At 43.1% G+C, this 13701-nt stretch overlaps 1 protein-coding gene across 2 annotated transcripts in view; it reads left to right on the top strand.

The window, feature by feature from the left end:
• ERCC6 (ERCC excision repair 6, chromatin remodeling factor) overlaps positions 1 to 13701 on the top strand; it is a 71809-nt gene that overhangs the window by 9251 nt on the left and 48857 nt on the right. For both annotated transcript variants that reach the window (XM_006061860.4, XM_006061861.4), the window contains exon 5: positions 4512 to 5223. In XM_006061860.4, the coding sequence (XP_006061922.3) occupies positions 4512 to 5223 (712 nt within the window). The remainder of the gene's footprint in view (positions 1 to 4511; positions 5224 to 13701) is intronic.

Below are 13701 nucleotides of genomic sequence, written 5' to 3'. Positions count from 1 at the left end.
CCTAGCCTAACCCTAACTCTAACCCTAACCTGGGTCTACCAGTCTGACTTGTTTGTCTTTTCCTATCTTTCTTTAGCAGCTCTTTGATGTTTAGATAGAGACTGTTCAGAGAGAAACTGTGAGATGAAACAAATTATAAGTCTTTGGGGGCTTCAGAGAATGAAAGTAAATTTTTAACTCAGCCTAATAGAGGCTCCTGGTGCCCATTTAGTATTACGTTTAATAAATTAGAAATCTTAACATTTTGTATAATTAACTTCATAAAGACACCTAACATCTTGATTGAATTATGTTTTGTTGACCCAGTATCATCAGTCAGCATTCATAGAATTGCTTTTACAAATCTTTTTGGGACCTATTTGACAGGCTTTCTAACCATCAATTCTGTTGTTAAGGCATCAGGTTATTTAGTTCATGGCCATGATTTTGCTTATATCACTGCCCTGGATGGGTGTCTTTTGGAAAACCTTTTGGGAAGATACATAAGCTCTGAAACGAAATGCCTTGAGTGTCAGTGTGTGTGTGTGTGTGTGTGTGTGTGTGTGTGTGTGTATATAGAAATCGTTGGTAGCTGTTCAGTTATTTACTAGTTGAAATAGAGACTTAAGCCCTTCAAACAAACATTTAGTGCTGCTCCATTCCGTAAGACTCAGCTGAGGTGGCGGGAAAACACTAGCCGTGCTACCAGAGTTGTCTTACGGGGTCCACTGGGCCTGTGGCCAGCGCTTCCTGCTGCTGAAATGCTGTTATTTCTCATTGGTAAAAAACTGTTTCTTGATCTGGCTGCCTAGAACTTGCTGTTATCTTTTGCTTCCTATTGTTTGGTAAAAGTTGGCCCAGGGGTAATTGTTGCTTCCCCCAATCCAAGAGCTCCGCTTGGCCTGTCTATAGCAGCTGCTACTTCCCTGCCTCTCAGGAGCCATGTCTCTCTGCTGGTTTTTCTTTCAGCCTTCTGGCCATTTCTATTTAGTTGTTTTTGACCGGGTTTTCTAGGCTTATCTTAAATGGTAATTACTCTCAGAATTTTGTGCTGAGCCCTCTTTTTATAATACTGCGTCTCCCCAAATAATCTTACCCCTTCCCTACGACTTCTCTAGCCAGCTGTACACTTACAGCCTCTCCGTTTTTCTGAACTCCTGTTTCTTATTATCTCTTTACACTGGGCCTCTAGCCAGCACTTAGGCTCCTGGTCTCTCTTATCACCCTTCCTCGTCCATCCTTTCTGGGCTCCCTCCCTTCTCCCTGGTGCTCTGTGCCCTGTTTGGGGAGGCGGGAGAGCAGAGCGTCCGGGCTTTATGCGCCCCCAGCTCTTTATTGCCCAGGTCCCTTCTCCCTGGCGCTCTGTGCCCTGTCTGGGGAGGCAGGAGAGCAGAGCGTCTGGGCTTTATGCGCCCCAGCTCTTTATCGCCCAGGTGTAGACCTTGGCTACATTCTTTAACCTTCCAAGTCTGTCTTGAGATGGGCATAAGCATAGTAGACCTTCCTTTCTTTGCTCCCATGCTTTCCTGAGATTTCCTTTCCCCTGCTCTCCACATAAAGATCCACTTCTTAATTGTTGTGAGGATTATCTGATTAAAGAATCCTTCCCTGGAATTCGGTGGGATAAACTTCGCAACAGTTGGCTTTGCTCGTCTGATCTGGGATGATATGAGGTGCTTGCTATCACCTTTCCTGTTACATTGCACTGTAGTGTAGTAATGTAAGAAAAGAAAGAAAACCATCACTATTTACGGAATGTGTGATTGGTCATCATATCGAAAGTCTGAAAGAATCAGTGGGCGTTCTATTGGAATTACTATGTGAATTTAGCAGTGTCATTGAACACAAGGTCCGTATAGAAAAATCAGTCATATTTCTGCATATGAGCAGAAGTAAAAAATAAAAATTTAGTAAAGATGGCAATTATAATCAAAATACCTAGCAATAACTCTTAGTTTAAAAAAAGTAGTTTTCTTTGGTGCTCTCTACATTAAAAACAACAAAACGTCATTGAAAAATTAAGAGAAGACAAATGAGGGAGATACACCATGGTTATAGATGGAAGGTACAATATTGTAATGATGTCAGCTCTATCCTTCTGCAGCTTTGTTCCACCCCAGTATAAACCTCAGGGAGTCTTCTGAGGGAGAGGGTGTAGGGTAGGAAGAGTAGGCTGAGGTGAGTGACGCTAGTGAGCTATATGGTAAAATTTATATGCAAAGGCATTGGGTCAGGAGTAGCCACAGCGATTTTGAAGAAGAGTAAACTATGCAGACCCATTATTAAGCTACGGTAAGTGAGACAGCAGCACAGTCATGGCGCAAGGGCAGACCAGCACGGCAGTGGGCAGAGCAGAGGGCCGGCAAGCAGACCCGCCCACACGTGGCCACTTGCGTTCATGATACGTGTCTCAGTGCAGTGCCGTGGAGAAGGATCATCCTTCCAGTAAGTGTGCCGGGTTAATCCACATGAAGATGAAGTGAAGACTGGCCCATCGTATAGCGCACTAAAGTAAATTCCAGATGGATTCTTCCAATGTGAAGGATAAAAAAAGCTTTTATAGTATAACAGAGTAAACATTTCCATGATCTCGGGGCAAAGATTTAACAAGACACAAAAATGCTCACTGTAAAGGAAAAGATTTGACAAATGAACGATATTACAACTAAGGTCTTGTGTTTGCTGAAAGATCGCATTTAAGGGAGTGAAAAGGCAAGCTGCTGCAGAATGGGAAAAAATGTTTGCAGTGTCTGTGTTAATCCAGGGACTTGAGTCTAGAATGTATGAAGAATTCCTAGAGATCTTTTTTTTTTCTTTTTAAAGACCACCTGTGAGAAAAATTGGCGAAAGATTTGGACATTTCCTTACAAGAGGCTCCCCAAAAGATCAGCAAATCTGTGTAGACGTTCACTTAGGGAAATATAAATCACAGCCATGGAATGGCACTACCACACACCTACCAGAGTGGCTAACGTGGAAGGGCAAGAGTATGGATTCGCTGAAACTCTGAAACACTCTTGGTAGAACTTAAAATTGGCAGAACCACTTTGGAAATGTTTGGTGTTGTCTACCAAAGCTTAATATACCCAAAGAATTATACACATAGTGTTACCAAAAGACATGTACTGGAATACTCGTAGCAGCGTTATTCTCAGTTGTCCAAACCTGGAAACTACCCACATGTCCATTAACAGTAGAATGGAGACATTGTGGTGGAGTTATGTAATAGAATACTGCACTAACAGCAATGGGCACCCACGCACTGCAGCCAAATTCAACAGCAGGCATGACTCAGGCACAATTTTGAACATAAGAAGCCAGACACAAGCACAGACATTTCCAAGTTCAGTGCCAGGTCCAGCTTATCTGCAGTGTTAACAGGTCAGTATCTAGTGGACTAGAAGCTGGGAGACACCATCAAAGGCAATTTATGCTTCCTGATCTGGATGCTAGTGTCTAGGTATGTGGTGGGTTAAGTCGCTCAGTTGTGTCCTACTCTTGCACCCTGCAGACTGTAGCCCACCAGGCTCTTCTGTCCATGGGATTCTCCAGGTAAGAATACTGGAGTGGGTTGCTATTTCCTTCTTCAGGTGTGTATGGGTATATTTTTCTGAAAATTTACTGGGCTGTACACTTAGGATTTCTGCACTTTCTGAGGTATGTTTTTCTTTAGTGTACATTTAAGGAAAAACTGCGCTGGCGTTATTGGCCTGCAAGAGATAATAGGTTTTAGAATATGGTTTCCTTCCCATTAAGCCTTACTTCCTTTGATATTTTGGCTATGGATAAAGTAATTTGGCTGCGGGTTCATCTCAGCCGGTGAAAGGCGAGTGGTTTCTGGGTGGCTCCCTGTTATCACAGCACAGCTTCCAACCTCAGTTCGTCCCTTCCGTCAGTTTGCGTACCTGACGTGGCGCCGCCCAGAGGACATGGCTGCCATAGTGGAAATGCTGTCTGTGTTGGCCGTCATGGTAGCCTTCAGCCACGTGTGGCTATTGAGCTCTTGAAATGTGGCAAGTACAGCTGAAAGAATGAATTCTCAGTGTAAATTTAAATGGCCACGTGGCGGCGTCCTGCTGCATGGAGCGGAGCCGCCAGTTATGTCTAGCCTATTTAGGTGCGTGCTGATTCTTCAGAGTTCTGTTTTCAGTCCTGCTGCCTCTTGAATTTGAGTCCCTCTCAGAGCTGGTGTTAGCAGTGATGTGCAAACTTGGGAGATTGCTTCTTCAAGGACTACTCTTTACTTGATAAGGAAACATGGCAAAATTTCCCTCTCTGTATGTTATGTATGACTGGGTCTGTCTTTGGATGCCCAGAGAGCATATTTATAATGCAGTATTTTGGAAAAAGTTACTGAGAAGTTACCTTTTTGAATAGGAGTATGTCAATTTCACTCTGTTCTTCATACATAGTATAGTACATCAGTGATTTTTTTTTTTTTTTTTTTGTATCTACGTGTTGAGTAGCACACATGTCTGTTGTTCTCCTGCAGTTTTATGTTGGCACCCAATGCATTGTCATCCCTTTTTCAGAAGCAGCGCCGTCCTGCCTTGGCAGCATGCTCATGCCCGCTCAGGAGACCGCTTGGGAAGAGCTCGTCCGCACTGGTCAGATGACACCTTTTGGTACCAAGATCCCTCAGAAGCAGGAGAAAAAGCCCAGAAAACTAATGCTCAATGAAGCATCAGGCTTTGAAAAGTATTTGGCAGATCAAGCGAAACTGTCCTTTGAAAGAAAGAAGCAAGCTTGTAATAAAAGAACAGCTAAAAAAGCTTCGGCCTCGGCCACTTCTGAACTGAGCTCAGCACTCAATGAAAACAAACCAGGCGAGAGAGGCAAAGTTGTATCGAAAACAGATAAACGCCTGAAAAAACAAATCAAGAAACTCCAGAAGAGGGCTCTTCAGCTCCAGGGGCAGGTCGGATTGCTAAAGGGAAAGAAACCCTGGGATTGTGATGTGAGACCAAAGGCACAGGGGGACTCTGAGGGTGAAGAGTCTGAGTACTTGCCCACGGAGGACGAGCTGGAAGAGACGGTGGGTGCTGACCTGCCCGGGGAAGGTGCTGACTGCGAGCAGAGGCTGGCGCTCAATTGCCGGAAACGGCAGAAGAAAGTCACTGTGCAGGAGGTCGATGATGACTTTTTTCCAAGTTCTGGGGAAGAAGCTGAAGCCACGGGAGGAGGCCGGAAAGTAGTGAGATGCCGAGACGATGGAGATGAAGATTATTATAAGCAGCGATTAAGGTCAGTCCACAGGGGCCGTGTTTTATTATGCTGCTATTGCTGCTAAGTGGCTTCAGTCGTGTCCGACTCTGTGCGACCCCATAGACGGCAGCCCACCAGGTTCCGCCGTCCTTGGGATTCTCCAGGCAAGAACACTGGAGTGGGTTGCCATTTCCTTCTCCAATGCATGTATTGTAGGTGGCAGGTTTATTAATAAATAAGAGTTCTGGCCTAGCTTAGTGTGTTAGACCCCTATTCATCCAAAGATTGGACTTCCTGCAGTCTTAGCCCAATAGAACATCAGTTCAATTCAGTCACTTAGTCGTGTCTGACTGTTTGCAACCCCATGGACCGCAGCGCTCCAGGCTTCCCTGTCCATCACCGACTCCCAGAGTTGACCCAAACTCATGTCCATTGAGTCGGTGATAGAACCATCAGAGCCCCTGAATCCTCAGTGGAGCTGACCCAAGATGTCTCTACTTCTGGGTCATCATTCAGATTTGGGGGCAAGTCTAAGAAGAAAAGCTTAAGGGGAAGGCTGGGTCAAGAGGCATGCAAAGGACTAAAACATGAGCTGTGCGCCTGCCTTTGGAGAGTGGGTACCTTGCCATGAGGCTGGGGAGGAGGAGGAGGTTGGCTTGTGTGGTGTATGCTGGGTGGAAGTAATTTCAGTCACTTCAGTCGTGTCTGACTCTGTGCAACCCTGTGGACTGTAGCCCACCAGGCTCCTCTGTGCATGGGATTTTCCAGGCAAGAATACTGGAGTGGGTTGCCATGCCCTCCTCCAGGGGATCTTCCCAACCCAGGGATCGAATCTGTGTTTCTTATGTCTCCTGGACTTGCAGGTGGGTTCTTTATCACTAGTGCCCCCAGGAAGCCCAGAGAGCTGAAGTTTAAGTTTTAGTGTATGAAAGAATAAGATTGCTTTCCTCAATCCCTCCTTCCTTGTCTTAAAAAAGTAGTTGTTTAAGAATTTAAACCTTCCAGTGCCTGAAATGGGCTTTGAATATCCAGATACTCTTCCCACTGCCTTTTTTGTGTGTGTGCTAGAGACGAACTTTGGCTTCTTATTTCCCTGATTTTGTCAGTATCTGGTGTAAGTAAGATAAAAGGAAGGTGGACACGTTCGTCTGTGGAGTTGGTGTTGCCTGTTGCCACACATTTTTTGTGAACCAAGAAGACCAGTGTGCACGCTGCAGTGTCCACTGTGTCTCAGGGAGCACTGCGCTGTGTGACTCAGGGCTCAGCACTTAGCTTGCCAAGAGCACTGAGAAACTCAAGGGGGTGTGAGAATCTGCTTAACAGATAACTTTTTTTTTTTTTTTTCAGATTACTTTTTAAATATTTGCTCCCAGGATATTTTTTTCCCAATCCTCAACAGTTTTTTCTTTTTCCTCAGTGTAGGGAGACCTAGTTTATTGTAATTTTGTAGCTTCCCACTAACTAAAGGAGATCAGTCCTGGGTGTTCATTGGAAGGACTGATGCTGAAGCTGAAACTCCAATACTTTGGCCACCTCATGCGAAGAGTTGACTCATTGGAAAAGACCCTGATGCTGGGAGGGATTGAGGGCAGGAGGAGAAGGGGATGACAGAGGATGAAATGGCTGGATGGCATCACCAACTCCATGGACGTGAGTGTGGGTGGACTCCGGGAGTTGGTGGTGGACAGGGAGGCCTGGTGTGCTGCAATTCATGGGGTCGCAAAGAGTTGGGCACGACTGAGTGACTGAACTGAACTGAACTGAACCTTGGAGAATGAAGATTAACCTGATATTCTTTTCTTCTTGTTTAGAACTGCTGACGTTCTCCATTCATATTGCCACATATGGATATGCCACGTATCCATATTCCCTACCTAACCTTTTAGAAGTAGATGGAGCATAGTTCTTTTCATAAATGATTTGAGTACCTGCAACCTAGATCCAGGTCTTTAAGAGAGCCCTTACACTCAACACTGCAGTAATACCTTACGTGGCAAGACAGGGTTGAGGAGTGGCTTAATATTTTGTCATTTCTTATTGCAACTTTAAAGTTACTTTGCATGTTCCATATTTGTAAAGTTGTTTGAGGTGTATTGCTCAATACTTTTGAACAGTGTGTGGCATAGTTTTTCCTTGACTACTGTAGAGAACTAATAAAAGTGTTAATCTCACCATATTGATTGTAAGTGGAATGAATATTCTTGCCATTAAATTGAGTCAATATTAAATGTATTTTAAGTATATCAGTATTTTGATCAAGAGCAGTTTGTTTTGATTGAATTTTAAATATGAGTTTAAATTCATGGCAATAAGTTTTTCTTAATACTGTTAAGATTGTAAAACTGTTATATCCAAAGCCATATCAGAAAGTCAGTTTTTGCTCAAGTTACAGTAGAATCTCAAATGAGTTTCAGAAATATCAATAACTCTAATTACCACCAAAATACTATAGCTCTTAAAATTTTATAGCTATAGTTATTAAGGCAGATAATTGTTAAACTGTAGATATCTACATTAAAATGTTTATATTGCATCTCCCTTGGTATTCTTGGGCCTGGGGGATGTTAAAAGAAACTAAAATGCTCAGGATTGAGAAGCATATTAAGGATATTTTAAAACTGCCAGTCAATCTACATTTTGTTATTTCTTGTTGTTGATCTTTGTAGACATATTGAAATTGTAATGGTAACCCCTTGAGTGAAGAAAAAGATTAGGATTTCTTATCTTATTAACAGCATGGTTTGATGATTGATGATCAGAATAAAGCCCCGTATAGTTTACAAGGGGCTTCCCTGGTGTCTCAATGGTAAAGGAACCGCAGGAAATGCAGGTTCCATCCTTGGGTTGGGAAGATCCCTGGAGAGGAAAATGGCAACCCACTCCAGAATTCTTGCCAGAAGAACCCCATGGACAGAGAATCCTACAGTCTGTGGGGACTGCAAAGAGTAGGACTTAGCAACTGAGCAACAACAACACCCAGTTTACAACATAGAAAGTGAGTTTTTCCTGATGGTTAGAATTTAGAAGTATATGTCCAGGGCAGGTACCTTTTGAACTTAAGTATGTGTTGAATTATATATATTTATGTAACAGGGCTTAAATTATAACCATGCTAATTGTTTTGAACTCTTGGAAGTAAAAGTGGATGATTCCTAGACATCTCACCTGCTTAGTTCTCTAGCTTGAGAGTCTTATGTCTTCATTAGCCCTAGGTTAGCTCTAACTAGGTATCTTTGGTTTTAGTTGATGTTCAGCAGGAATACCCTGTCAGACCTCTTAACATTTTCTGGATCTGGGTAATAGCACTTACAATCCTACTTCTCTGACTTAGCCCAAGATTTCAGGTTAGGTTAGGAAGTTTTAACCATCTTTTGTACTGTCTGAACTTCACCTTTTCCACATTTTTATCCTGTTTTCTTCTCTCCTGTTGCATTTGCAGGCTGTCCCCTCAGTGGTGTTCCCTGATTTTCATAGGTCTGGTTATGTACCGGGATGAATAGGCCACTTCTTAGAAGCAGTTATTCTGTTGGTTCTTACTCATGTCAGTGCTAACAGATCTTACAAAGCATCCATAATTTTTTATTTTAATTTTGTGGTACTCAAGTTTCCATTAGGGTATGGCTCTCAGTTGTCAAGTCTTCCATAAAATCCATTGCTTTAGGATCTAGGATCTCCTGGGGCCAAGCACGTAATAGAAATAAGAAGCGTTCGGTGTTGGGTGATGTGTGTCCCAGGTTGAGTCCAGAGTGGCCTGGAAGACCACGTTTCATACACGCACCTTTCCCTGCTGGATGATCGGTCCTGGTTCCCCCAGTGTAGACGGTTCATTTCCCAGTCGAGATATGAGGTCAGCTCCATTGCTTCATCTTTATTCTCACTGCATGAGTGCCTGACGCCATTCCTGCAAGGAATCTGCAGTCTTTTAGGGAACAAGGGCACAGATGGGACCTAGAGGGTGAAAAGTGTAATGACATCAGCCGGAGGGGCTTTAGGGGAGATTTTGTGGAGGAGGTTGGTCCCAGCACTGGGCCTGGTCTGTGGCATGGTGCAGATATGTTGATATGGACTGAGGATGCAGGTTAAAACACTTGCCACATTTACCCTCAAACTTGAGTGCATCATTATTTCTGCAGGGGAAGTCCCTCATTCCAGTCTTTGATGCTATGCGTATATATCTGTCACGTTTTATAATTATAGCAGGGTGTACACTTTATCTTGGCCTTTTCAAGTTTATCAACTTGCCCATGATCTCACTGGTTAAGAGCTGGGGTTTGAAGCCAGGACTTGGAGTTGGGTGAAATGGGCAATGTCTGTATACGGCCACACGGTGGTGCCAAGAAGCAGGACATGGCCACCCCTGCCTCCCTGGACTGAAACCAAACCCCAAACCCAGGTCAGTCGGATGAAGGTTTGGGGAGGTTGCTGGGGTATCTAGAAAGCTTGACAGGTCTGATGTGGATGGGGAAAGAATTTTCCTCATGGTGTGGTGTAACCCGAATCTGTAGTCATGGTGCCCATTGATAAAACTGGTTTCTGATACATTTTTAATCTTAAAGGTTTTTCTTTTATCACATTTTAAACTTTATTTTAGTGTGAACAGCTTGGAGTTAAAAAGTCAGATGACTCCATTCATCGTGTAAATCTTACAGAATATCTGAAGTCTCCCCACGGCTAAATTGTCTGGGAAAATGGTGTCTTCATCACCCCTCCCGTGAGCACTGTGGCTTCTGTGGCAGGGGTCAGTTGGACCCTGGTTTGCAGGGTTTGGCTGTATACATGCCTAGTTCTAGAAGGGGAGGGCTGTTGTTATTTTCAGATGCCAAGAGGAGTCAAGTCCAGGAGGATAAATGCTGAAAAAAGTCTCTTGGATTTGAAATTTGGAGGCCTGAGCAAGGGGTCATCCAGGAGGAAGGGGAGGAGGTTGTATGAGAACTAAGGTAACTGACATTAGTGAATGCTTACCGCTCGGCTGTGCTGCGGTCTCTGTGGGTCCAGTGCTTTAGTCCTCACGGCCCCAGGAGATAGGATCCTGAGCCGAGAAAGCTGAGGTCTTTTGCTGGGGTAGCAGCAAGTGAGAAGTCTGGGTTTGGGCTGGAGCTGCGGGTGTTTTGGGTCAGGAGGGAGTGGCCTGTCAGCGTGGACTGGTGCCGTGGCCTCAGTGATCAGTTTCTCCCATGGCTTGATGAGGACACTTCACCCTCCTGCAGGTCCCAGCCCTGGCTTGAAATGGTGCTAAAGGCTGTGGCTCCCACATCCCCAGCTGCTCTGTCTCCATTTTATTGTCTTCACAGAGCCTCTCCCTCTTTTCTGGAGCCAGTCCCTTTGCATTGTGATTGTCCCCTGTTTATCCTTCAGTTAGATTTTTGTTCGCACCGCACTTAGATTCAGGTCACAGCCAGGCAAAGGCCAGATTACATTGTAGACCTGATTTGCTTGTGCCTTAAAAACAAAGCAAGCAAGCAAACAAAAAAACCCCAAATCATTTGATCTCTAAAAATCTGAATTTGGTTAAAATTTAATCTAGATTTGACCCAGAGACTATAAGTATTTATTGATAGTTCTTGTCATCAGTTTCTGGGAGTTAATTGCTTTCTTAAGAAATAAACTTTTATTCTTTTTTTTTTTTCTTTTTCTTTTCTTGTAGTAATCTATATTTTAAAGAGAAGAAAAAGTTAACTCCCTTAAGGAGGTTTCATAGAGAGCATCTTGGCTTCTTTTAAATGACGAAGCTAAGACACAAATGAAGACTAATTCTGCTTCATGCTCCGCACACACCTCTCATCCTCAGCTCCAGTGCATAATTGTCTGCATCAGTCTTAATTTACTCTGTGAGATCTGGACTCCTAACTGAGGGTATTTCATCTGCTCAGATGTGCCAATTAAGTCCACCCAGATAGACCATAAAAAGGCAGATAAGAAAAGTAAAACACCGCGTGTCTCAATTTAGCAAATTAGACTAATCTGTGAGGGATTCTCAGCTGTCTGAAATAGAAAACCTATTGCACCACAGAAATGCAAACTATATTAAACACCCAGCTTGGTGCCTTGAATATATTTTTAAAAATCAAATTGTACTCACTGTGCTTCTGTTGTAGAATTTCTTCCATGGATATTGCAGTAAGTGGAGAATGATCCTGATATTGAAATTTCACCCTATATTAGGAATGATTTAACTGCATGGTGTGTGACTTTCCCCTCACAGTCACTACAGATCTTAGTGGCCCTTGCACCTTAAAACTGAAAACAGAGCAATAAGGTCAGTTGTAAATTTCAAGCAGCAAAATATGTGACTTGCTTGGAAATTTTGGAGCGGGCATATTCATTTTATTAATTTATGATCTCAGCCTCCTAGTGTTTGACAGTTCCCATAAGAGGTATAGTTTGCTTTTTCTGTAGGTTAGTATAGGCATTTCAGTATGGGCAATACAGATTGAAGATAGACTTGCCTTAAGACAAGGCAAGTCTGCCATTGCCATTTTTCCAGTAGCATTTGCTCACTTCATATCTTTGTGTCACATTTATAATTCTCACAGTATATCAGACTTTCATTATTGTGTTTGTTATGGTGATCTATGATGAGTGATCTTTGCTGTTACTGTTGGAAACAGGTTGACTCTCTAAAGGCTCAGATGATGGGTAACAGTTTTTTAACTAACCATTTTTTAATTAGGGTATGTACATTACTTTTTTAGACATAATGCTATTGCACGCTTACTGGACTACAGTATAATGTAAACGTAACTTTTATATGTACTGGGAAACCACAGAATTCATGTGTCTTGCTTTATTGCAGTATTTGCTTTGTTGTGGCGGTCTGGAACCGAACCTGTGATATCTCCAAGGTGTGCCTGTGTATTGGTGTGTCTGGTATTACGTTATGTGTTTTTTCTTGAAGAGATCTCTAGTCTTTCCCATTCTGTTGTTTTCCTCTATTTCTTTGCATTGATCACTGAGGAAGGCTTTCTTATCTCTCCTTGCCATTCTTTTAAACTCTGCATTCAAATATGTATATCTTTCCTTATCCCCTTTGCCTTTAGCGTCTCTTTTTTTCTCAGCTATTTGTAAGACCTCAGACAACCATTTTGCCTTTCTTTTTCTTGGGGATAGTCTTGTTCACTGCCTCCTGTACAGTGTCACGAACCTCCATCCATAGTTCTTCAGGCATGGACTAGAGATCTATTCAAGAAAATTAGAGATACCAAGGGAACATTTCATGCAAAGTTGGGCACAGTGAAGGACAGAAATGGTATGGACGTAGCAGAAGCAGAAGATATTAAGAAGAGGTGACAAGAATACACAGAAGAACTATACAAAAAAAGACCTTCATGACCCAGATAACCACAATGGTGTGATCACTCACCTAGAGCCAGACATCCTGGAATGCGAAGTCAAGTGGGCCTTAGGAAGCAACACTATGAACAAAGCTAGTGGACGTGATGGAATTCCAGTTGAGCTATTTCAGATCCTAAAAGATGATGTTGTAAAAGTGCTGCATTCAATATGCCAGCAAATTTGGAAAACTCAGCAGTGGCCACAGGACTGGAAAAAGTCAGTTTTCATTCTGATCCCAAGGAAAGGCAATGCCAAAGAATGTTCAAACTGTATGCAGGTCAAGAAGCAACAGTTAGAACTGGACATGGAACAACAGACTGGTTCCAAATTGGGAAAGGAATATGTCAAGGCTGTATATTATCACCCTGCTTATTTAACTTATATTCAGAGTACATCATGCAAAATGCCAGGCTGGATGAAGCACAAGCTGGAATCAAGATTGCCAGGAGAAACATCACTAACCTCAGATACGCAGATGACACCACCCTTATGACAGAAAGTGAAGAAGAACTGAAGAGCCTCTTGATGAAAGAGGAGAGTGAAGATGGCTTAAAACTTAACATTCAGAAAACTAAGATCATGGCATCCAGCCCCATCACTTCATGGCAAATAGATGGGGAAATAATGGAAACAGGGAGAGACTTTATTTTTTTGGGCTCCAAAATCACTGCAAATGGTGACTGCAGCCATGAAATTAAAAGATGCTTGCTCTTTGGAAGAAAAGCTATGACCAACCTAGGCAGCGTATTAGAAAGCAGAGACATTACTTTGCCAACAAAGGTCCATCTAGTCAAGGCTAGTAGTCATGTATGGATGTGAGAGTTGGATGATAAAGAAAGCTGAGCACCGAGGAACTGATGCATTTGAACTGTGGTGTTGGAGAAGACTCTTGAGAGTCCCTTGGACTGCAAGGAGATCCAACCAGTCCATCCTAAAGGAAATCAGTCCTGAATATTCATTGGAAGGACTGATGCTAAAGCAGAAACTCCAGTACTTTGGCCACCTGATGTGAAGAACTGACTCATTTGAAAAGATCCTGATGCTGGGAAAAATTGAAGGGAGGAGGAGAAGGGGAGGACAGAGGATGAGATGGTTGGATGGCATCACCAATTCGATGGACATGAATTTGAGTAGGCTCCGGGAGTTGATGATGGACAGGGGATCCTGGCATGCTGCGGTCCAGGG

Source organism: Bubalus bubalis, chromosome 4 (assembly GCF_019923935.1).
Source record: "Bubalus bubalis isolate 160015118507 breed Murrah chromosome 4, NDDB_SH_1, whole genome shotgun sequence".
In the NCBI taxonomy this organism is placed as follows: Eukaryota; Metazoa; Chordata; class Mammalia; order Artiodactyla; family Bovidae; genus Bubalus; species Bubalus bubalis.
The sequence above is the reverse complement of the archived record's forward strand: the minus strand, read 5'-3'. Positions and strand labels throughout refer to the sequence as shown.